The sequence below is a fragment of the Conger conger genome, chromosome 7 (assembly GCF_963514075.1).
Source record: "Conger conger chromosome 7, fConCon1.1, whole genome shotgun sequence".
Taxonomy (NCBI): domain Eukaryota; kingdom Metazoa; phylum Chordata; class Actinopteri; order Anguilliformes; family Congridae; genus Conger; species Conger conger.
The window spans coordinates 58,251,905-58,274,921 of record NC_083766.1 but is presented as its reverse complement, the minus strand read 5'-3'; the positions used below and the strand labels follow the sequence as shown (position 1 = coordinate 58,274,921).

Genomic DNA, 23,017 nt, shown 5'->3' with positions numbered 1-23,017 from the left:
TATCGGAAACATGATATCATTGCAGTCTACAAAACGGCACCCCGACCGTTTCAGGCTTCACAACGTCGGCTGTGGACTGCGGGCGGTGCGGTGAGGTATGCACTGCACTCCAGTTCTCTGGCGCCCCGCGGATAACCCGCTCTGTTCACGCTCATGTGTGTGCGCTAACGTATGCGCCGTCTGCGGTCTCACACACAGAGTTTACACAGTCTGCTGTCTCACACAGAGTTTACACAGTCTGCTGTCTCACACACAGAGTTTACACAGTCTGCTGTCTCACACAGAGTTCACACAGTCTGCTGTCTCACACACAGAGTTTACACAGTCTGCTGTCTCACACAGGGTTTACACAGTCTGCTGTCTCACACACAGAGTTTACACAGTCTGCTGTCTCACACACAGAGTTTACAAAGTCTGCTGTCTCAGACACAGAGTTTACACAGTCTGCTGTCTCACACAGAGTTTACACAGTCTGCTGTCTCACACAGGGTTTACACAGTCTGCTGTCTCACACACAGAGTTTACAGTCTGCTCTCACACACAGAGTTCACACAGTCTGCTGTCTCACACAGGGTTCACACAGTCTGCTGTCTCACACACAGAGTTTACACAGTCTGCTGTCTCACACAGAGTTTACACAGTCTGCTCTCACACACACAGAGTTTACACAGTCTGCTGTCTCAGAGTTTACACAGTCTGCTGTCTCACACAGAGTTTACACAGTCTGCTGTCTCACACACAGAGTTTACACAGTCTGCTGTCTCACACACAGAGTTTACACAGTCTGCTGTCTCACACACACAGAGTTTACACAGTCTGCTGTCTCACACACAGAGTTCACACAGTCTGCTGTCTCACACACAGAGTTTACACAGTCTGCTGTCTCACACACAGAGTTCACACAGTCTGCTGTCTCACACACAGAGTTTACACAGTCTGCTGTCTCACACACAGAGTTTACACAGTCTGCTGTCTCAGAGTTTACACAGTCTGCTGTCTCACACACAGAGTTTACACAGTCTGCTGTCTCAGAGTTTACACAGTCTGCTGTCTCACACACAGAGTTTACACAGTCTGCTGTCTCACACAGAGTTCACACAGTCTGCTGTCTCACACACAGAGTTCACACAGTCTGCTGTCTCACACACAGAGTTTACACAGTCTGCTGTCTCACACACAGAGTTTACACAGTCTGCTGTCTCACACACAGAGTTTACACAGTCTGCTGTCTCAGAGTTTACACAGTCTGCTGTCTCACACACAGAGTTTACACAGTCTGCTGTCTCACACACAGAGTTTACACAGTCTGCTGTCTCACACACAGAGTTTACACAGTCTGCTGTCTCACACACAGAGTTCACACAGTCTGCTGTCTCACACACAGAGTTCACACAGTCTGCTGTCTCACACACACAGAGTAGTTCACACAGTCTGCTGTCTCACACACACAGAGTAGTTTACACAGTCTGCTCTAACACACAGAGTTTACACAGTCTGCTCTCACACACAGAGTTTACACAGTCTGTGGTCCTGAGCGCTGTTGTAGGAGGACTGCTGTCAGGTCAGACCCATCTGCTCAGTACAGAGAAAACCTCATTAGCACAGAGTGAAATACATTAAAGAGCGAGAGATGGGGAGAGAGAGTGTGTGGCAGAGAGAGAGAGAGAGAGAGAGAGAGAGAGAGAGAGAGAGAGAGAGAGAGAAACAGACAGAGAGGGAGATGGAGAAAGAGAGAGAGAAAGACAGACAGGGAGAGAGACACAACAAGGAGAGTCAGAGTTATTTTGATGTTCCGTACCCCCCCAAAAAAACCCCTAAAAAAAACAAATAAAGAACCAAGTAATAATGCCAAACCACCACTCAACATGAACATATCAAACTCTTCTTCATTTACCACACAAACAGGCCCCATAATACACCACATTATTTGAAATATTGCCAAGTCATGCATCATTTCAGAGAGAGAGAGAGAGAGAGAGAGAGAGAGAGAGAGGGGGGGGGGGGTGGGGGGGTGATCGAGCGATAGATGTAATTGTTTTCTGTTGGCTGCAGTTCAAACAATACACTTTGCCGATATGGACTTTAAAAAAAAAGTATTTTCAATAAATTGAAACCAATACTGATAGAAATTGATTTCGACAGATAGATGGATAGAAAGGAGGAGAGAGGGGGAGACAGTGAGCGTGAATGGTGAAATACAAAGCTACTTTGGAAGTCCAGTTTGATGTAGATAAAAAAATAAAATCGAAAGGCCAGTGGTGCAGTTCCCTATATTGAGATTTATCCATTCATATTTAAGGTATGGAAGGGAGAAGGAATGAGATATGAGATATGCTAAGAGCCGCCCCCCCCCCCCCAGACGCGACCTACATGCATTTCGCACTGTAAGTGCATAAGGATCCCCTCGTATGAAGCGCTCCAGCGAAGCGTGATCAGGGAACGCAACCGAACCCCCCGACGCGCCAATGCTTCTTCTTCTATGTCCTTCGTTTTTCAATCAGGAGATTGCAGCTCCGCACAGATTAAAGGAGGGCATAGGCCTTTCTAGCGACTGCTAGGGTCTTGTAGCGGTATAAAACATATTTACAGTATAAAAAATATTTAATAGGCACATAGTGAATGCGGCGAAAAACACTGCACAATATTGGCCAAATGTATGTACTTCTGACGCGTACTTCTGGATTGCCCAACCGTCACTCACCTGCGACTATCATGTTTATTTGCCAGTGTTAATCATATTATTTCACACAGATGTGCGTCTTGAAATTCCGACCAGACGTCACCAGGTCCTGGAGCTTTCCAAAATAACGGGCCAGTCTGAATCGGACAGCCCTGCGCCTCTTCGCGCAGCACGCAGGCGCGGTGATCCGTTCCGCAGGCAGGGGGCGTAAACATGGCGGAGTCAGCGGTGTCGCCCTCTGTACCACAACACTAGACCGAGACTGCACCGCTACCCGGCTGACATCACAACTCCACATAGAGAGAAGCAGCAAATACTGCTCCGTTACGCGTTGAGAAATAACTGCGAGCTGTACATTTTCTTATGCACGAACGGGAAGACAGGTTTGGATCTGATTAGGCAGGAGGGATTTTCTCCGTACACTTATTCCAGACATTTCGTTTTTTTTTCTTTCTTTGCTCCTCGATGCTTTTGCACAGTCAGAGGGTGGTACACAGCAGGTGAAACAGCGGCCGCTTCGTCGGATTTGGGAGGAGATGTCGAGCGAGAAACCGGTGTCTGTGCCGGGTTCGGTTTCGCTCTCGGACCGAGAACCTCCCACGGGTCATGGGCAGCAAGCGGCTACGGGAGCAGTTACGGGGGAGATGATGGTGTCTGGTGCGGGCTCAATGGTTCTGCCGGCCGGGGTGATCAACCCCTCTGTTCCGATCCGGAATATCAAGATGAAATTCGCCGTTCTCATCGGTCTGATCCAGGTCGGGGAGGTTAGCAACAGAGACATCGTCGAGACTGTTCTGAATCTGGTAAGGATGTAACACATCTCCACACATTTAATGCGCTCTATGTATTTGAAATGCACCCTGTGTTCCAGAAACGGATATTCCTGCCCTTGTGGCTATTTTAACGACATTGACACAGATTTAATCAAGAAATAAAAAATACAAACACGATTTACAGCAGCCACGTTTCCTACGAGATGCAAGCCAATTGAGTACGTATTCGTTACAGCCTTTGTTTACAATTTGATTGCAGGGCACATAAACATTGCAGTAACGGCGGCTAATATTATTGTAAGGCTACAGCTACAGCCATCACCATGGATATGCTTGTTTGTGTATTATCCCCTAGATGTTTCGTTTGAAGCCGTTATTTCGAATCAATCGTTCTAAATAGCCTAATAGAAATGCATCTGGGTGGCAGGATGTAGCCAAAATTATGCTAATTGTCTGAACTAACTTTCACCTCTGCAGATAAAAGCGTGATTTATTAACCAGCTATGCTAGCTCAATGTTCGAACTCAGCAGACGTTACATCAGCTAAGACATTCTTTAACGGGTGAGTTGCACCCATGGTGTGTTTTGTTGTAGGCTAGCATATAGGCCAATATTGGACCAAGTTTTCCCCATATTTGTTTTTTTTTGTACAGTCTAATGATTCAAAGGGGTGCACTTGTAAAGTGAATCACTGCGTGCTCATTTAAACATTTGTTGTTCCGGACGGTTAGATGATGGACGCAATAATATCCTTTGTGGTTTGCATTGTTAGCGAAGCATTGTGGATTTTCGCCTTCTGCGCAGAGTCAGACCGGCTGCATCAAACCAGCGGTTTTTAATATTAATGAGAAGATGTTGCTGCTGCGAAAAAAACCAAACACTCATGTCCCTTAATGCGCATAGAACAAATAAGTTATCCTCTTGTGGTAAAGACATCCGTCGTCATGTAAATCATAATTTACATCACAGGTTGGTTATAATTTAACATTTTGTTATTGCGGATCCACAAGGGGCGTTCTACTCAGTGAAAACGATGCCACACGGTGTTGGAAGAAATCATAACGGAAATGCCCGACTGTAAATGAAGTCGACGGTACGGTAGCATTCGTCCCGGCGTCAAATTACCGTTAACTTTCAAGGTAGAATAGGCCGTGGCTAGAAAAAAAAAAAACTAAGTCGGATCAGTTTATTTGAGTGAAAGTTGAATTACTTGAGAATATTTCCTCCTGTATCTAACAAGCGGAACATGATGAGTTGTCATTTCGAGTCTGCCATACACAATAACATCAAACGGGAGTTTCTGGAGGTTTTTTTTTTATTTTGTTGTCGTTACCTGTTATGCTCCACCTGTCTAACTCTAGACCGCGAAGCACTGCTCAATCTGCTCAGAGATGCGTATGAAGTAGGGCAGTGTTAATTAAGCATACCTTGGCAGGGAATCAGATTGAATATGAAGGTGCTTGCCGGTGGGAGGGTAGAGGTTTGCTGCAGTGGAAAAGCATTGGGAAAGCAGCCAATACATGGATCCACAGCGAAGTTTTACAAGAGACAGAGAAACGGAAACCTTGGGGAAAAGACGGTGGAAATATCCAGCGACGCAAGAACAGCACTTAATTGAAAAGCGTTGGTCCAGCACTGATGTTTTGATGGTTAAGAGAGCAGTTAATTATTCACACGTTTCAGAAACCACAAACCCATCGTCTTACTTTATTGATTGAATCTAAATGCATTGGGGAAGCATTTGTGGTCCTTAAAGGCACTGATGGATTCCTATTAATCTGTGATCTATTATTTATATATTGATTGTCTTTAGGCAAGTAGCAGCACTATTTATAAAATAAGTTGTTATCAGCAATAATAATTTAGAAGGCGGTGCATTCCTTAGGAAACACTGAAGATTATACTATTCAGAATCTAACCTGATGTTCACTTCTTTTCTCTAGAGTAGAGTGTGGCAGTGGTCTTTAATAAGGTAAATGACATTTCAGCCACAAATATCCAGAGCAGCGTACACAAATTACCATTATTATTATATTTTTACAATCAGTTTATGCTGCTATTCTAGCAGAGCACTTCAAGTCAAGGAGGCCTACCTTAATCAATGGTTCAACAGCTTGGAATGAAAACCACAGCATTTGGGCTAGAAGCCTAGTGTAATGCTACACTGCTGCATTGTGTCGTGAACACACACACACACACACACACACACACACATGCAACGGTGGATCTAGGTGCACTCAATATACCTGGCGAGAATAATGTGAATTTCACATATTTACATTGGGGCATTCAGTAGAGCAAGTTTTTATTTTATAACAATAAACATCCAGCAGTTTTAATGGGTATTTTATGACAATAAACATCCAGCAGTTTTAATGGGTATTTTATGACAATAAACATCCAGCAGTATTAATGGGTATTTGTTACATGTGGCCCACATGTGCTGCTGGACATTTACTGAAGCTATTGTGCTATACTTCCTGTGCATCGCTGTAAATGTGCCTTTTCTATCACTCTGTCACGTCTACAGAATGTCCAACCTGGACCTCAGTCACAAAGTATGGACATGTCACATTTCAAAGCTCTGGTAAGAAAAACAATATTCTGAAAGGGAAGCATTACGGAGATTGGCTGTCCTGCCCAAATGGCTGAAGTGTCACTCCTTTGTCACATTTCGTGGCCCTCGATTTAAGGCTTCACATAGTGGGGCCATTCGCGGCCTGACATCATGTGACACCCGCAATAAAATGAGAACAAGATGCTTGTGATGTCACCTCCTTTATAGGAGCTCCACCAATCACAAAGTGCTTTGGCAGCAAAGCAACTAATGGGACAATACCAGGGGTGATTGGTGGATGTTCTCTGGCTCTGGAGATGACATCACGTGTCACGTGACCATTTTGTTTTCCCCTGATCCCACATAGGAAACGGTAAACAGGCCGCACAGGAAGTGATGCCCCTGGTTCCGTGCTTTGGTCATGCTGTCACGGTGTGGGACAGGCTTAGCCAGTGACCTAGAAAGTGGTTAGGGACAGTGGGCACTCTGTTTTCTGAGCTGCTGTGTGTGTTCCGTCTGCATTTATTAGGCACTCTGCGTTATGTTTTTTTTTCCCGGTGAGCCTCAACAAAGGCAAGCTACTTTACCGTGACCTTGGTGTGACCCTTTCATGAAAACGAACAACAGCTGTACTGTAAAAAAAATAAAAAAGAAAAAAAAGAAAATCTGGCTTGCCTTGCATTGTAATGTGTAGCAATGGAAGCATTGTAAGTCTGAAAAGAAACTTTCATATGATTCTTGAAAATGTGTTCTTGAAGTGACCTTCTTTGGCCTTAGCCCGGGTCAGCTGATGTGTGACTGATGCTCAGGCTCTGCGATGTCATACTCAGCGGTTAGGACCCGAAGCTGGCCTTCCAGGTGCCTGTATTTATTGTTGCAGGAGACGGAGAGAGGGCATCAGAAACAAGCCTGTGTCCTTGTGCCTAACATTACTATGCCTCTGAGGTAGTGTGTGGGCATGCGTATGTTTGTGTATATGTGTGCACTTGGATATGTGTGTTTGTATGCTTATGCACAGGGGTGTGTTTGTGTATGCATGTCCAGGGTGGGTGTGTGTATGTGCGCGCTTGTCTGTGTGTTTATGCAGATGGGCGTGTGTACATACGCACATCCTGTGTCTGTGTGTGTGCGTGCGTGTGTGTGTGTGTGTGTGTGTGTCTGTGTGTGTGCGTGCGTGTGTGTGTGTGCGTGTCCGTGCCTGTTCCCCTCCTGCCCTTCGATCCCCAGAGTGAGGTCGCAGTGTGTGCCGAGGGTTGGTCTTGTCGATAGGCGCTCATTGATGCCTTTGCGGGTTGACTTCACACAAATGCATTGGGCGACTTTATCTGCTAATTCCTTTTCATCGACTCTGCACCACGGATCTGTGAGGACATGCAGCCGTCCCCTGGGCTGCAGTCGCCACAGGTGGAGCAGTGCTCTAATACAGCCTGTAGCCCAGTGGCTAAGGTACACGACTCGGGCAGCCTGTAGCCTAGTGGCTAAGGTACATGACTGGGGCAGCCTGTAGCCCAGTGGCTAAGGTACACGACTGGGGCAGCCTGTAGCCCAGTGGCTAAGGTACATGACTGGGACAGCCTGTAGCCCAGTGGCTAAGGTACATGACTGGGGCAGCCTGTAGCCCAGTGGCTAAGGTACACGACTGGGGCAGCCTGTAGCCCAGTGGCTAAGGTACATGACTGGGACAGCCTGTAGCCCAGTGGCTAAGGTACATGACTGGGGCAGCCTGTAGCCCTGTGGTTAAGGTACATGACTGGGGCAGCCTGTAGCCCAGTGGCTAAGGTACATGACTGGGGCAGCCTGTTGCCCAGTGGCTAAGGTACATGACTGGGGCAGCCTGTAGCCTTGTGGCTAAGGTACATGACTGGGGCAGCCAGTAGCCCAGTGGCTAAGGTACACGACTGGGGCAGCCTGTAGCCCAGTGGCTAAGGTACATGACTGGGGCAGCCTGTAGCCCTGTGGTTAAGGTACATGACTGGGGCAGCCTGTAGCCCAGTGGCTAAGGTACATGACTGGGGCAGCCTGTTGCCCAGTGGCTAAGGTACATGACTGGGGCAGCCTGTAGCCTTGTGGCTAAGGTACATGACTGGGGCAGCCAGTAGCCCAGTGGCTAAGGTACATGACTGGGGCAGCCTGTAGCCCAGTGGCTAAGGTACATGACTGGGACAGCCTGTAGCCTAGTGGCTAAGGTACATGACTGGGACAGCCTGTAGCCTAGTGGCTAAGGTACATGACTGGGACAGCCTGTAGCCTAGTGGCTAAGGTACATGACTGGGGCAGCCTGTAGCCTTGTGGCTAAGGTACATGACTGGGGCAGCCAGTAGCCCAGTGGCTAAGGTACATGACTGGGGCAGCCTGTAGCCCAGTGGCTAAGGTACATGACTGGGACAGCCTGTAGCCTAGTGGCTAAGGTACATGACTGGGACAGCCTGTAGCCTAGTGGCTAAGGTACATGACTGGGACAGCCTGTAGCCTAGTGGCTAAGGTACATGACTGGGGCAGCCTGTAGCCCAGTGGCTAAGGCACATGACTGGGGCAGCCTGTAGCCCAGTGGCTAAGGTACATGACTGGGACAGCCTGTAGCCCAGTGGCTAAGGTACATGACTGGGACAGCCTGTAGCCCAGTGGCTAAGGTACATGACTGGGGCAGCCTGCAGCCCAGTGGCTAAGGTACATGTCTGGGGCAGCCTGTAGCCCAGTGGCTAAGGTACATGACTGGGACAGCCTGTAGCCCAGTGGCTAAGGTACATGACTGGGGCAGCCTGTAGCCTAGTGGCTAAGGTACATGACTGGGGCAGCCTGTAGCCCAGTGGCTAAGGTACATGACTGGGACAGCCTGTAGCCCAGTGGCTAAAGTACATGACTGGGACAGCCTGTAGCCCAGTGGCTAAGGTACATGACTGGGGCAGCCTGTAGCCTAGTGGCTAAGGTACATGACTGGGGCAGCCTGTAGCCCAGTGGCTAAGGTACATGACTGGGACAGCCTGTAGCCCAGTGGCTAAGGTACATGACTGGGACAGCCTGTAGCCCAGTGGCTAAGGTACATGACTGGTGGGGCAGCCTGTAGCTGAGTGGCTAAGTTACATGACTGGGACCTGGAAGGTTGGTGGTTCGATCCACGATGTAACCACGATAAAATCTGCACAGCTGTTGGGCCCTTGAGCAAGACCCTTAACCCTGCATTGCTCCAGGGGGGATTGTCCCCTGCTTAGTCTAATCAACTGTAACTCCCTGAGGCGTCAGGTAAATAACTGTAATGCAGTCACACGGGGAGTTCTGCTCACGGTCTTCAGGGTGCAGATCGGAGGATGTGACAGATGGAGGCATTCTCCCTCAGTCTCCTGCTGATGCAGATGGCATGTGGGCGTGGCCGCAGATGTTCATCTCCGTATCCTGACCAACGAAAGCTCTGGCTCCCTGCCATTCACAACCGAACGTGCAAATTAGATCCGTCCTCCGAAAAACCTGGGGAGGGGCTGGTCCTCGTGCCTCCCGGCGGCCCGGGACATTCTGTACCAGACAGCCCGAATCTCTGGAGCGGCCTGGTACCCGGGAGAGGACGTAACGCTCCCACAGATCAGCAATCTCGGAAGTGAAGTTTTAACCCCTTCCTGTTCGCTCATGGAAATCCTATTCTCCTGTTTGTCTTCTGTGGAAAATGTGACGGAACCACCCCCCCCCCTGGTTGTAATATTCAGCTGTAATACGGCGTCTCCCTGATTTAATCACCGAAATCAGTTATGTCAGCTTGACATGCCCACTCTCCAGCCGAGCCTCCTGCCGGTCGAGCCATAGAATGTAAAACGGGCCCCGGAGCGGACTATCTAGCGAGCCGCGAGTATCTATGGTGTCACGCTGCTTTTTTTCCGACAGCAGCTTAATGACGCTGATAGTTTTACGTCCCACACATTGTGCAGAGCACTGATAACTGCAGGAATTTTTCGGAGCGGGGCAATTAGGGCGCTATGTTTAGCTGGAGGCCCTGGGACCCAGCCTCGGGCCTTTTCATCACGCCGCGCGGCGCTGTCAGCGGGACGCGACCTGCTTCCGGAAACCTCCGTCACTCGCTCCGCCTGCCGTCAGGCGTCCGCAGAGAGGCCGGCTCTGGCACTGCGGTGCAGCCTGTCCCAGCGACTCTTTTAGGCTCGTAATGAGACCAGAGAAATCACACGTTTTTTTTTTTTTTTTTTACCCTCTCAAGTAGAAATATTAGCTTGTTTAACGCTACTTGTTTCGCTTGACAAGTGAAGTGTTCTTACCCCAGAGTGAAGTGAGTCACTGTCTCACCCCACTGGCAGTACTTTATTTCGCAAAACAGCGATAGAAATAAGATTTTATCTCTCAATATAAGACTAAAATACGTATCGAGAGAGGCTTTTTCCTGGTTTTTGCTGTGGGGGGAGTTAGGCTGAGTTGAGCTAACCGGGGGTCTGAATGACTTGGTAGAACCAACCATAATATTGTCGCCATTTTCGAGGAAAGACGTTTTTTTTGGCCGATAAATGTCTGGACCTGACCGGCCATGGTGGAAATGTAATTCCAGATCATGGTAATGAGCCTAGCAGCAGGAGAATATCATTCATACATATCTCTGAACAAGTTGTTCTGCTGATGCGCTGTTAGTACTGTTGTTATGGTAACGTGTAGCACTCAGATGGGATCAGTTGTTAGCAGTAGTGCCAAGCCCTGGATCTCTGGCTCTTTCTGTCATCCTGCGTTTTCTCTTCTTCCATCTCTCTCTCTGCTCTCTCATACTCTCTGGTTCACTCCCCCTCTTTCTCGCCCTCTCTCTGGTGGCAAGCCGGCCTGATATATACCGCGCCGCATGTGTGTGTGTGTGTGTGTGTGTGTGTGTGAGAGAGAGAGAGAGGCTGCTGGTTGTCATGGAGCCCCACATGAGTAATTCCCTTTGCTGGAAAGCCTCCTGCACTGCCTGTGGCATGGATGGGGGGGGGGGTTGGGGTATTGCGGTATTGCATCGCCCCTAGCAGGAGAACTCTACAGTGTGCAGATGTCACTTATCGACACCTTCCATCCCCCACCCCCCCAACCCCAACCCCCATCCCCTGTCACGCATCTCCGTTTCCATGGGAACCGTGCCCTGGGAACCGCGTGGAACTTCCCACGCTAACCGAGTGGCGCCTCTTCTGTTTCCGGCCCAGCTGCTGCTGAGGCTGTCGCTGCCATGGCAACGCCATAAGGGGTGGGGGGGGGGGGGGGTGGGGGGTTAGTAGGGGTTCAGTTTAAAATGCATGAAAGCCATATAGTGAAGGTTAACCAATGGAAAAGGACTGGGTGTAATGGTTCGGGGAGGACTTGTCAATCGGAGGTTGCAAGTTTGATTCCAAGGCGGAACAGCGCAGCTGTGTCCTTGAGCATGATCCTGACCCTGCTGTAGAGATGGACGGTGTGTTAAGCTGTAGAATTCACTCTTCAGAGAAGGGTCTGTTAGGTGCTGAAATTCTTTGAATAAACCAAAAATTTGACTTCAATTTTACTTCAATCTATATTAGGTTTTCTCAACTGCAGATGTTTAGGTTCATTCAAATTAACCTAAAGAATTTAATTGAGAGACAGGTCATGCAGAAACAGTTCATTGCTGAGGTTTCTGCCCTCGGCTAAGACTCTTTTGCCCCTTGGTTGTGTCTGGTTTTTACCCTGGTGAATGACGCTCTTCTGATATGAGTGAGAAGTGTCAGGTCAGAGGCACACACTGCTGTGTGTAGCTGGCTGCTGTTTCTCGTGGTGGTTTGAAGCCCTGCTCGTACACAGGCACTGCAGTGGGAGTATATGGATATTACTAGCCCTCTTGATCCTGAATAACCTCTCCTGGAAGTGTCTTTAGATGATCCTGAAAGGAATGCACCTTTTTTCGACATGTTTTTGAATTGTCTTCCTTTTGATTTCTACCAGGGAGCGCAGCCATCCTGACCCCAAGCAATCTATCACTACCAGGGCCACCATTTGTGAGATTGGTTTCCGCTGAAAAACCCCGCTGTCTGATTTGTTCCAGCAAGTTTCCGCCACCCTGGAGTTATTTAATGGCACAAAACCATGTTGGATGTTCTGCTTTTATTCGCCACCTCTTGATTGAAGTCCTACAAACACAAAAAAAAACAAAAAAAAAAAAACAAACAATTGTTATTTGTCAGAAAAAGAATACTGGCCTTTTTTTTTTTTCTTTTACGGAAAGCATGTCCTCAAAGATTTGACTTATCTCACATCTAAGTGTCGACCTGGTCAGGCTTTTAGTAGCCTACCGTTTACGAGCCTTCAGAGGAGGCTCATTAATGAATAATTGAAGACTCATTAGCACTCATTAAGCGATTAGCTGCGTGACTTAGCAGTGTCTTCCCCACCCTGAGGAAGCTCTGGGGCTCTCACCAGCGGAGGTTTCTGCTCCTGGCTCCAGGCGGCCTGAAGGACGACACCTGATCAAAATTCAAATTACGCTGCCGTCTTTCCCGAGCGGCTGCACATCTCTTCAGAGCCGATACGCTCTTCTTTATGTGGGGGAGAGAGAGTGGTCTATTAATATTTATGCAGATCATTTAAAAAAATCATAGCCATGCATCCAACTCTGCTTTGAATTTGTTGCATCACTAGGATGTGTGTATGGAATGCCGGGGCCCTTTTAGCACAATGGACTCTTTCAGGTGCAGAATATGTGAAATAGGGTATTTATATAAACATTTTTTCTGGAATATATTAAAGCGGGTGTTTGGATAAACATCCTTTTCCCTGTGTAGAATGTGTGAAATGGGGTATTTTATATGTGCATCTTCTTCTGTGTGTTTTCTGGTCACAGAGCTGTGTTTTGGTTCCAATGCCCATTGTGGTCGCACAAGGCTGTTGGACCTGGTAGGACCAGGTGCACTTGTGGTTTCAGGCTGGTCTACCTCTCTGACTCCAGGTTAGACCTGGGAGTAATTAAGATGAACTCCTCTTAATTTAACTCTTTTCGCTCTCTCTCCTGTCCTTCCCTCTCTCATCTCCTCTCATTACCTCTCTTCTCTCCTCTCTCTTTTCTCTCTCAAGTCCTTCTTCCCTCCTTCTTTCTCTCTCGCCCTCTCCCCCATCTCTCACCATCTCTCCCCCATCTCTCCCCATCTCCATTCCATCTCCTGCTCTCTCTCTCTCTCTCTCTCTCTCTCTGTCTCTCTCTCTCTCTCTCTCTCTCTCTCTCTCTTTCTGATGCTCACTCTGAAAATACTAAATTAAATCTGTTTTTGTCTTTTGGCATGGCAGCGTACCACAGCCAGAGTGCATAAATAACTAAACCCACACGATCAATACCAGGAGGAGTGAAGCAATGCTAATGGAAACATGTATTAAAGGTGTTCATTAACAGCAGTATGGGCAGAGATGATGCAGTAATAATAACAGCACCAGTTATACTGCATTCAGAAACATTAGCCACAATAACAATTTCAATAAAGATAGTGGCAATGAGATGATTACTGACTACAGTGGTAGCGTTAATAAAAGAATTATTTTGGCAATAATATAATGAAAAAGAAGTAACAGCTATAACGTGAATGGCAATAGAGGGCATATGCGCGATGCTAACAGCAGTGTTGGCATTAGCAGTGTTAGCGTTAGTAGTGTTGGCATTATCAGTGTTAGTGTTAGCAGTCTTAGCAGTGTTGGCATTAGCAGTGTTAGCAGTGTTGGTGTTAGCAGTCTTAGCGTTAACAGTCATAGCGTTAGCATTGATGGCATTAGCAGTGTTGGCAGTGTTGGTGTTAGCAGTGTTAGCAGTGTTGGCATGAGCAGTGTTGGTGTTAGCAGTCTTAGCGTTAGCATTGATGGCATTAGCAGTGTTAGCAGTGTTGGCATTAGCAGTGTTAGCGTTAGCAGTGTTGGCATTAGCAGTGGTGTAATTAGTAGTGTTGGCGTTAGCAGTGCTTGTCCAGTAATAAGGAGGTTTAAGGAAGTAATGGGGCGGTACAGCAGGCATCTGGATTCTCCCGGATTTTGGCACGAGTTTTGGGACTCCTGAAATCTCCATCAATCTCCCGTGCAATAATGCTGTGCAGGGGGAACCACCCCCCCGGTCCAGATTGAATATCTGCTTTCAGCTGTGCGTAATGCCAGAATTCGAAATCTGATGACTGTAATTCCCTCCCTCTTGATGTCGCATTTCCGCGACACGTTGCGCAAACCCGTTCACCGCTTATTCCGCTGCCCGGGGGCTACGGAACGCCGGCGTGTACCGGGACGGGTGCCGGTGCCCTTCCGCACGCTCCCTCTCCTGGTGACGGAGCATAGGAACGATCCGCGCTCCAGGGTACCTCGTTATTCCCGCCCGCGTTCCGGGGAATCTCGTTATTCCCGCCCGCGCTCCCGGGAATCTTGTTGTTCCCGCCCACGTTCCGGGGTACCTCGTTATTCCCGCCTGCGCTCCCGGGAATCTCGTTGTTCTCGCCTGCGTTCCAGGGTACCTTGTTATTCCCACCCGCGTTCCAGGGAATCTCGTTATTCCCGCCCGCGTTCCGGGGAATCTCGTTATTCCCGCCCGCGCTCTGCGGAATCGCCAAGGTCAGGGCGCCATACACTGGGGGTGCTCCGAGTGGTGATAACACAGTCAGCAGTAAAACCTCCTGGCACAAACCTGAGCGGAGAGAGGGAGAGAGGGAGGGGAAGAGACAGGGAGGGGGGGAGGGAGAGAGGGAGGGAGAGAGAGGGGGGAAGAGAGGTTGATAGAGAGAGATTGAAAGAGAGATGGAGGTAGGATAGCTAGATGGAGAGAGGAGGATGGACGGCCAGGTTCTGCGCCGCGCAATCAGTTAATTACTCCATCACGAGGCGTCACGCAGATGTGGCTACGCTAACGGTAGCGCAGCGGTGATCAGCCCTGAGTCTGTGCGAACCAGCGACCCAACAACCACAGCCTGCTCTGTCAGCAGTGTGCTGTTTAGAGAATATTGAGGGGGTTGTTGTTTAATATCTGTTTAGAGAATATTGAGGGGGCTGTTGTTTGATATCAGTTTAGAGAATATTGAGGGGGTTGTTGTTTAATATCAGTTTAGAGAATATTGAGGGCGCTATTGTTTGATATCAGTTTAGAGAATATTCAGGGGGTTGTTGTTTGATGTCAGTTTAGAGAATATTGAGGGGGTTGTTGTTTGATATCTGTTTAGAGAAATATTTACGAGATTGTTATTTGATATGTCTTAACGGAACATCGAGGGGGTTGTTATTGGATATGTGTTCACAGAACATCAAGGGGGTTGTTATTGGATATGTGTTAACAGAATATTGAGGGGGTTGTTAGCGTTAGGGTTGTGTTAGCGCAGGAGAGTCGCCCAAATGACCAGCTGCATTCTGACACTAGGATGTGAAAGGTCTACTGTAATTCTGGGGAACGCCATTTGCCAAAAATGACTTCTTGTTCTCGTGCTGCTGGGGCTCCAATTAGTCCACAGGCTGCGATTCAAGCTCGTCTAACCATTGGCTAATATCAGTGCTGGCCAAAACCTGGCCGAGCCAATCAGGGTACAGGAAACTGTCCCTGCATTAAAAGCGTCTGTTTTGGGTAGCTTTAGAGGGAGAGTTTGAGGAGAGGGCAGACGAGGTGGCAGGGTGGTAATGGGGCATTAATCTGCCGTTCGTGGCACACTCTGGTCCCGATCCAACCCTGCCCTGTTTTTAAGCGTACTACTGTGGGCTGTAAAGTTTTAATGGCAGTCCAGAGTGCAGATGTAAAAAAGAGTAAGGTTCAGACAATCTCCTCTGATTGAATGGGTCTTTCATAATCTGTGTGGTATGAATCGTCGTAAAATACATCAGATATTAGTTTTAAAAAAACGCCGCTGGGGTTTGGCTGTGCGAGGGGCACTGTGGATTTACAGATGAACCCTTTGAAGGGCAGGTTTTTTGGGAGGCTATTTACTCTAAATTCCAACGTCAGTGTTCTAGAACTCCACTCTACTTTCAGTTACCGTAGGGATCATTACATCAGCAATAGGATGTTCAGTTAAGAACACTATAATCACATGTCTGTGACCTCACACCCAAAAGGGTTAATAACAAACTGGCTGTCTAAGCTCCAGTGATGCGTCGAGTCTATAGGACAGTACTTATGGGGGACTTGCCACAGATTCTGCACACACACCCAGATATTCAACTCTGTATCTTTATCGTTGAAAGGTCTGTATCCCTACCAACTGATGTTGAAACCTTTCAGCTTGATCCAGGTTCACATAGTATTTGTTTTCGATTCAATTACTCTACTGCCTTAGACTAAGATTGCCTGGTTTATTGGAACAAATTAAATGATCCCAAACGTGTAAACCCCGTCCATCTACTCAAATGAACCAGGCAAGATCAATAGAGCACAGAAAAGTATTTGAATCCAAAACAAATACTATTTCAGTCCAGGTCTGCACACTACCCCGCCTCCCAAACCTGCTATGGTTAAAGAGCAGAGAGAGCCACAGAGAAAAGTTAGGAGTTGACTATCTGGTGAGTTTAGAGAGTCTCTAGCCCCCCTCTGAGTTCCGCTGGTGTGTGCCGTGGGAAGTCTGTCGCGGGTCAGTGGAGATCACGTTAGCGTGTTGCGGCACCTTCTCCTAGCAACCGGCAGGCAAAGAACAGCTGAAGGGAGCACTCGTTGTTCTGCGTGGGTTAATTGCGTAGCACCAGCACACACTGGAACACCAGGATGGAGCTGCGACCCTACAGAGGGCAAACCGACCTGTGACATGATGAGGACTTCGGAAAGGAAACACGCGGTCACATCTCCCCCCTGGTCCTCCATCCCTGTTTGCTTTGAGAAGGAGGCAGTGTGATTGACAGATTGTGAGAACCTATCCCCTCCTCTGTCCAGTCCCTAACTACTCCCACCCCCACCCCCCCACCCCCCCCCCCCCCCGCACTCAGCCACGCCCACTTTCACTGCATCCTCTTCAGGTGGGGTTTGCAGATCAGCCCCCCAAAAACAACAGAAGCTGATTGGACCAGGACATTGAGGAGCTTCCTGTGGTTTACCATCTGCCCAGTTCTCCACCTTATTAAAAAATATTCATAATTATTTGTGTGTGATCTGACAGGCAGTGAGACAGGCCTGCTCTGTCCCACAGGCCTGTTCAGCATGTGAACCGTGTTATGGAAAAACTCGCCTCCCTAGGCTTCAAGACCCTATAGAGGAAGGAGAATTTCATGCTTAAAAAGCTTTTATTTGTTCGCAGTATTCTGCGATGTATTAAAACAGAAAAAAAAGCTGCATTTCAGCCCGATGCTCAATGGCCTTTTTCTAACCCTTCTGTCACCAGAAAGCAGCTGAAGAATCTCTTACGAGGGAGATTTGATCCAGAAAACGTAATAAGGACCAAGGAGAGCTCAGGGCTATACAAGAGCAATATATGCAACATAAATAACTATATAAACACAGCAAAATCTTCATGAAGAGCCGAATCTTTCTGGAGGGACCTCTGTGGCAATAACGTGGGCTGCAGTGTGCTCTGGGGGATTGGCATGGCCTCCACCAGCTAGGCGCGCGCACAAACATGGTATGTGAGACGTCAGCTGGGGTCTGCGCATTGCGTGTGTGTTCTAGCGATGGCCGAGCTGGGGAGAGCGAGGATTAGTCCCGCAGCTGATTCCTGTACATTAAGGCTATAAATAGAGTGGGTTTTGTTGTGGCCCAGATTCTCCTCAGAGAGACACTTCCTCATATGGGCAGGGAACGCCCAGGGGGATGCTGGGAGTTGGAGTTCTGTGGAATTCTGTGATAGAGAAACAAAGTGGAATTTCACCAATGATTAGGGTTGAATGGTAATCTATATGAGAATTTTGCTCTTTGTGTGTGATTTGTTAGATCAGACAAATTCTGGAATTTTCAAGATAATTTGGGAATGCGTCTTCTCAGTGTTGTTCTGGAACATGTGATCAGATCATGCTCTGATCTGCTTATGTGCGCTGACGTGACAAGAGTGGAGAAATAAGTGTCTGATCCACTGGTGTTACACTGGCTTACGCTTTGGACTGTACAGGCTCAACGAATCAGACCTGAGTGGAGTAATCTGAAACCATTTAACCCTTAAATCACCAGCAATTACTGACGGCTTTAAAGGGAACTACTGTTTTCATCCGATTATCATAGCAAAATGCTTTTGATGACTGTACACTTTGCTGGTCTTCATGTTTTCCTGAATTTTATTGTTCCAAATGTATCTAAAGAGTTAAAATATGAAATTATGTATTATGTATTTTACCCCAGTCTGCCATAATTCAATGTGGAGAGAAACTTGGGCAGCCCAAAGACAGGCCCTGGACGGTCACGCGTAAATTCAGCACGCTCATTTCTCCACAGTGAATTTGATTGATGGAAGACCCGTGCTGGTCAATTGAAGGAGTCGAACACCTCCGGGGTTGATCCTGATTGGTTGAGTTCTCCTGGCAGTGAAACAACAGTGGCGGTCCAGTGAGTTGTGTTTATTAAGGGCCGCAGTGCTGTCGACAGAAAGCAGGAGTAATATATCCACCTGGCAGTGCTGTTAAACCATTTTTAGAAGAGCATCATGTGGTGTAGTGGTGATGGTTTCACTTTGAATTCCAGGCAGGGCACCAAAAGATCGTATTCTGGAGTCTACAACCGTCGGAAGAACTCTCCAGAACGTTATCAGGCAGCCTGGTTGTGGCTCTCTCATCTGGCTAATCAATCGCTAGCAGAAGTCAAATCAACTAGCAGGAGAGGTCTGTGCAGGGCAGCGAGAGTAAACTTCTGAAGTAGCTTTTCATTTTCAGACTTTGTATTTTTTGGCAAGTGGGACCGCAGTCCAGGTCCCCTTGGAGCGTGTGTGGTTTTTTTTCTCAGAGAGATGGAGGGATAGAGAGAGGAGTGGAGGTGGACAAGAGCCAAGGATGGAGGGAGAGAAGGAAGGAGAGGATGAGCGGGCGAAGGTGGTAGTTTTTCTTACACGTTCCTTTTCAGGGTCGTTCTGCAGGAGATGCAGTGAGCGCTGGGTTCACACTCTTACCCCTCCCTGGGTTCACTCTTACCCCTCCCTGGGTTCACTCTTACCCCTCCCTGGGTTCACTCTGACCCCTCCCTGGGATCACTCTTACCCCTCCCTGGGATCACTCTTACCCCTCCCTGGGATCACTCTTACCCCTCCCTGGGTTCACTCTTACCCCTCCCTGGGTTCACTCTTACCCCTCCCTGGGTTCACTCTGACCCCTCCCTGGGATCACTCTTACCCCTCCCTGGGATCACTCTTACCCCTCCCTGGGATCACTCTTACCCCTCCCTGGGTTCACTCTTACCCCTCCCTGGGTTCTCTCTGACCCCTCCCTGGGCTGTGAGCTTGCCCAGAGATTAGTCGGGCACTTTTTTGGCCGGCCGTAATGAACAAATACTTGGCACGGGAGAACGCAGAACTAAAAGAGGCCCCAAATCACAAACAGCATTCCTCTTTCATTAGTGTGTGTAATTAGTTCTTTAGTCCTTTTGGATCATGTGTGAAATGACACAATGCTTGATTTTTTAAATTCATTTGTCTTGTGTTTTATCCTGCAACCAGTGAAATTTTATAGCATTTTTAAGCACTTAAGTCACAAACTTTGGGTTACAGAACATATGTATATTGGTGTACAGAGAGCAGCATTTTGTATTTGTGTTGTAATATGAGTTATATTCTATGTATATCAATGGTGTACGGTGTATATAGATGTACCTCCTGGTGTATAATCCAGCTATGCCAGCTTGAAAATGTTAAATTGAGCTGGTCAAGTGGGTCATAAAGCTGGTCTAGCTGGGTATGAGCTGGTCAACCAGCTAGTACTGGTAGCTTGTCTGAGTTGGTAGCTGATCAACCAAAAAAAACATAGCTTGAGCTGGTCAAACCATGTCAAGCTTGGAGCTGGTCTGAACTGGTCAACCAAATAAACCATGTTGAGCTGTGAGCTGGTCAGAACTTGTCAACCAGGTACCCGCTGTTTCAAAACCTATTTTGGGCAGTTTTTTTTCCCAGCAGGGCCATTTGCTGTAAAAAAATTCCAACATGACATTTTGGGCTATTTGACAATTCACTCTGCAGAGGTGGGAATATTTTGTCTGAATTAAGTCTACAGTGCTCTGTACAATAGACGTGCTCACACTCGGATGTTCAGACGTGGCACAGAGGAAGGGTTTTCGCCTCTGAGGGTGTCTGTTAGGCACTCTCGTGTTCCTGCGCGCTGTCACAGGGCCCAGCCCGTTAATACCTGCGTCGGAAATGTCGGTTTTTCTCGCGTCATGGCTCAGGCAGTAAGAGCAGTCGTCTCATTGGCTCAGGCAGTAAGAGCAGTCGTCTCATTGGCTCAGGCAGTAAGAGCAGTCGTCTCATTGGCTCAGGCAGTAAGAGCAGTCGTCTCATTGGCTCAGGCAGTAAGAGCAGTCGTCTCGTTGGCTCAGGCAGTAAGAGCAGTCGTCTCATTGGCTCAGGCAGTAAGAGCAGTCGTCTCATTGGCTCAGGCAGTAAGAGCAGTCGTCTCATTGGCTCAGGCAGTAAGAGCAGTCGTCTCATTGGCTCAGGCAGTAAGAGCAGTCGTCTCGTTGGCTCAGGCAGTAAGAGCAGTCGTCCCATTGGCTCAGGCAGTAAGAGCAGTCGTCCCATTGGCTCAGGCAGTAAGAGCAGTCGTCTCATTGGCTCAGGCAGTAAGAGCAGTCGTCTCATTGGCTCAGGCAGTAAGAGCAGTCGTCTCATTGGCTCAGGCAGTAAGAGCAGTCGTCTCATTGGCTCAGGCAGTAAGAGCAGTCGTCTCATTGGCTCAGGCAGTAAGAGCAGTCGTCTGGCAGTCGGAGGGTTGCCGGTTCGATCCCCCGCCCGGGCTGTGTCGAAGTGTCCCTGAGCAAGACACCTAACTCCCAAATGCTCCTGACGAGCTGGTCGGGGCCTTGCATGGCAGCCAATCGCTGTCAGTGTGTGAGTGTGTGTGTGAATGGGTGAATGAGAAAGCATCAGTTGTACGGCGCTTTGGATAAAGGCGCTATATAAATGCCTGCCATTTACCATTTACTCCGGTTTGTGTGGCGGCCGCCGGGTCGGTCCGCAGTGAAACACGCGCTCGTATGTCGACCCCTGTGGCTGGGAGAGAGGGGTCTTCGGCTTCTCTTCGCCCGCTGACACTGAAGCGCGTTATTTACTGACCCAGCGGCGGGGAGAGGCTCTGCGATGCTGCGTAAGATTCCCGGATTATTCCGGATGGAATTTGCATACGTGGGCCAGTGTGTACAAAATCAGGGAATTTTTCTGTAGAAAATGTGGAAATTTTATGGCAGAACTACAGTGCCAGCTGATTCTGTCTCCGTCTGCGTTGGAAAGCCTGGTTGAAGTCTCTGGGGCACTGAATTCCAGTCCAAATCAGGCTCAAGTCAGTCATTGAGTCAGGATGAAAGCTCTGTTTTTTGTGAGATCTTGTTAATTCTGTAATCCCTCATTCTTGGTATGGCAGTGTTTCACTGGGCATGTTTATGGCATCAGATTTACTTTAATAAAAAAACATCATTTCAAAATCCGTTGGGAGGATGATAGGTTGGCATTTTTTTCTGTTTATGATTTCATTTTGACAAGCCTCCCCAAAACAGTGTGTGAGTGAGATAATCCTTTTGTATGAAATATGCTGGATTTTTTTCCCTGGCCTTATTATTTTTGGTCGTCCCAAATCCCCACCTTTCTGGAACATTCTGTGTGGTCAGGGATAAAGACGGTTCCATTTCATTTCTCCTGACGTCAGAGGACGGTTCTGTGGAGTTCGTGGAAACGTGATTACACGTGTAACTCTGGGTCTTTGTGCACAGTTGTGTGGACAGACATGTAGTTCTGTAAGCAGCCTCTGTGATACGCATTCTCCCCGCAGTGCCCTTAACCTCCACTATTCAGTCACAACTAAATACAAAACCTTCATCTCTCTCTCTCTCCCTCTTCCTCTCCCTCTCTCGCCCTCTCTCTCTCTCTCTCCCTCTCCCTCTCGCTCTCACTCTCTCTCCCTCTCTCCCTCTCTCTCCCTCTCTCTCGCCCTCTCCCTCTCTCTCTCTCGCCCTCTCTCTCGCCCTCTCTGTCCCTCTCTGTCCCTCTCTCACTCCCTCTCCCTCTCCCTCACTCCCTCTCTCTCTCCCTCTCTCTCTCCACCCCCTCTTCTCTCTCTCTTTCTCAGACTCGTCATAGTGCCTGGAGGTAATGTTGTCGTGCCGTTTTGCTGCGATGTTAAAAGGTGTTCTTTCCCTTCACCTGTGATTAATTTTGATCACCTTTGACGAGGCGTTAACTGAAATAACTTGTTAAACTTTAACTGTGAATGAGCTGTCCAGGAACCACACCGGGGAGAGAGAGAGAGAGCACAGTCTCTCAGAACTGGGAAAAAGAAAGAAAGAAAGGGTTTATCGGACGGGATCTTATACTGCAAAGAAAAGGAGGAAGATGTGAGATTGATTTCGGGGGGGGGGGTGGGGGGGATGCAGCAGGGCTTCCACTGGGAGGGTGAGAGAAAGAGGGAGAGAGAGGGAGAGAGAGGGAGGGAGGGTGGGTGATAGAGAGGGAGAGAAAGAGAGAAAGGGGGATTGTAAGGGAGACGGCGGAGAGATGGATTGTAAATTGATTGTAAAAATACATTATTAAACCAAAAACGCCTTACTCTGTACAACCACAATGAATAATTAAATAAGTAAAGGCAGAAAGACAATAAAAATTGACCTTATATTAAACACTCACAAAAAACCCTGACTCTGTATAATTACATCGAATAGAATAAAGAGAAAGACAATAACAAATTTAAACACTCAGAAAACAGAACAGACATTAAAAGTGAAAGAAAAATCACTTGAACGGGGATGGGGGAGGGGGAGAGTAAAAGATGGAAAGAGATAGAGATGTACAGAGAGTGTGAAAGATGGATAGATGGAGCTGGAGAGAGAGGGGGAGAGGGATGGGGCCAGCAGGTTAGGAGTGATAAAGTGGGAGGTAGAGAGAGAGAGAGGAGAGAGAGAGAGAGGGAGAGAGTGAGAGCTTTGAACATCTGTTGATAGAG

At 48.0% G+C, this 23,017-nt stretch overlaps 1 protein-coding gene across 1 annotated transcript in view; it reads left to right on the top strand.

Annotated features, from left to right (window-relative positions):
* Positions 1-2,988: 2,988 nt before the first annotated feature.
* Positions 2,989-23,017, top strand: part of nbeaa (neurobeachin a) — a 219,294-nt gene continuing 199,265 nt past the window's right edge. The window contains exon 1 of the mRNA XM_061249472.1: positions 2,989-3,483. Within this exon, the coding sequence (XP_061105456.1) occupies positions 3,217-3,483 (267 nt within the window). The 5' untranslated portion in view covers positions 2,989-3,216. The remainder of the gene's footprint in view (positions 3,484-23,017) is intronic.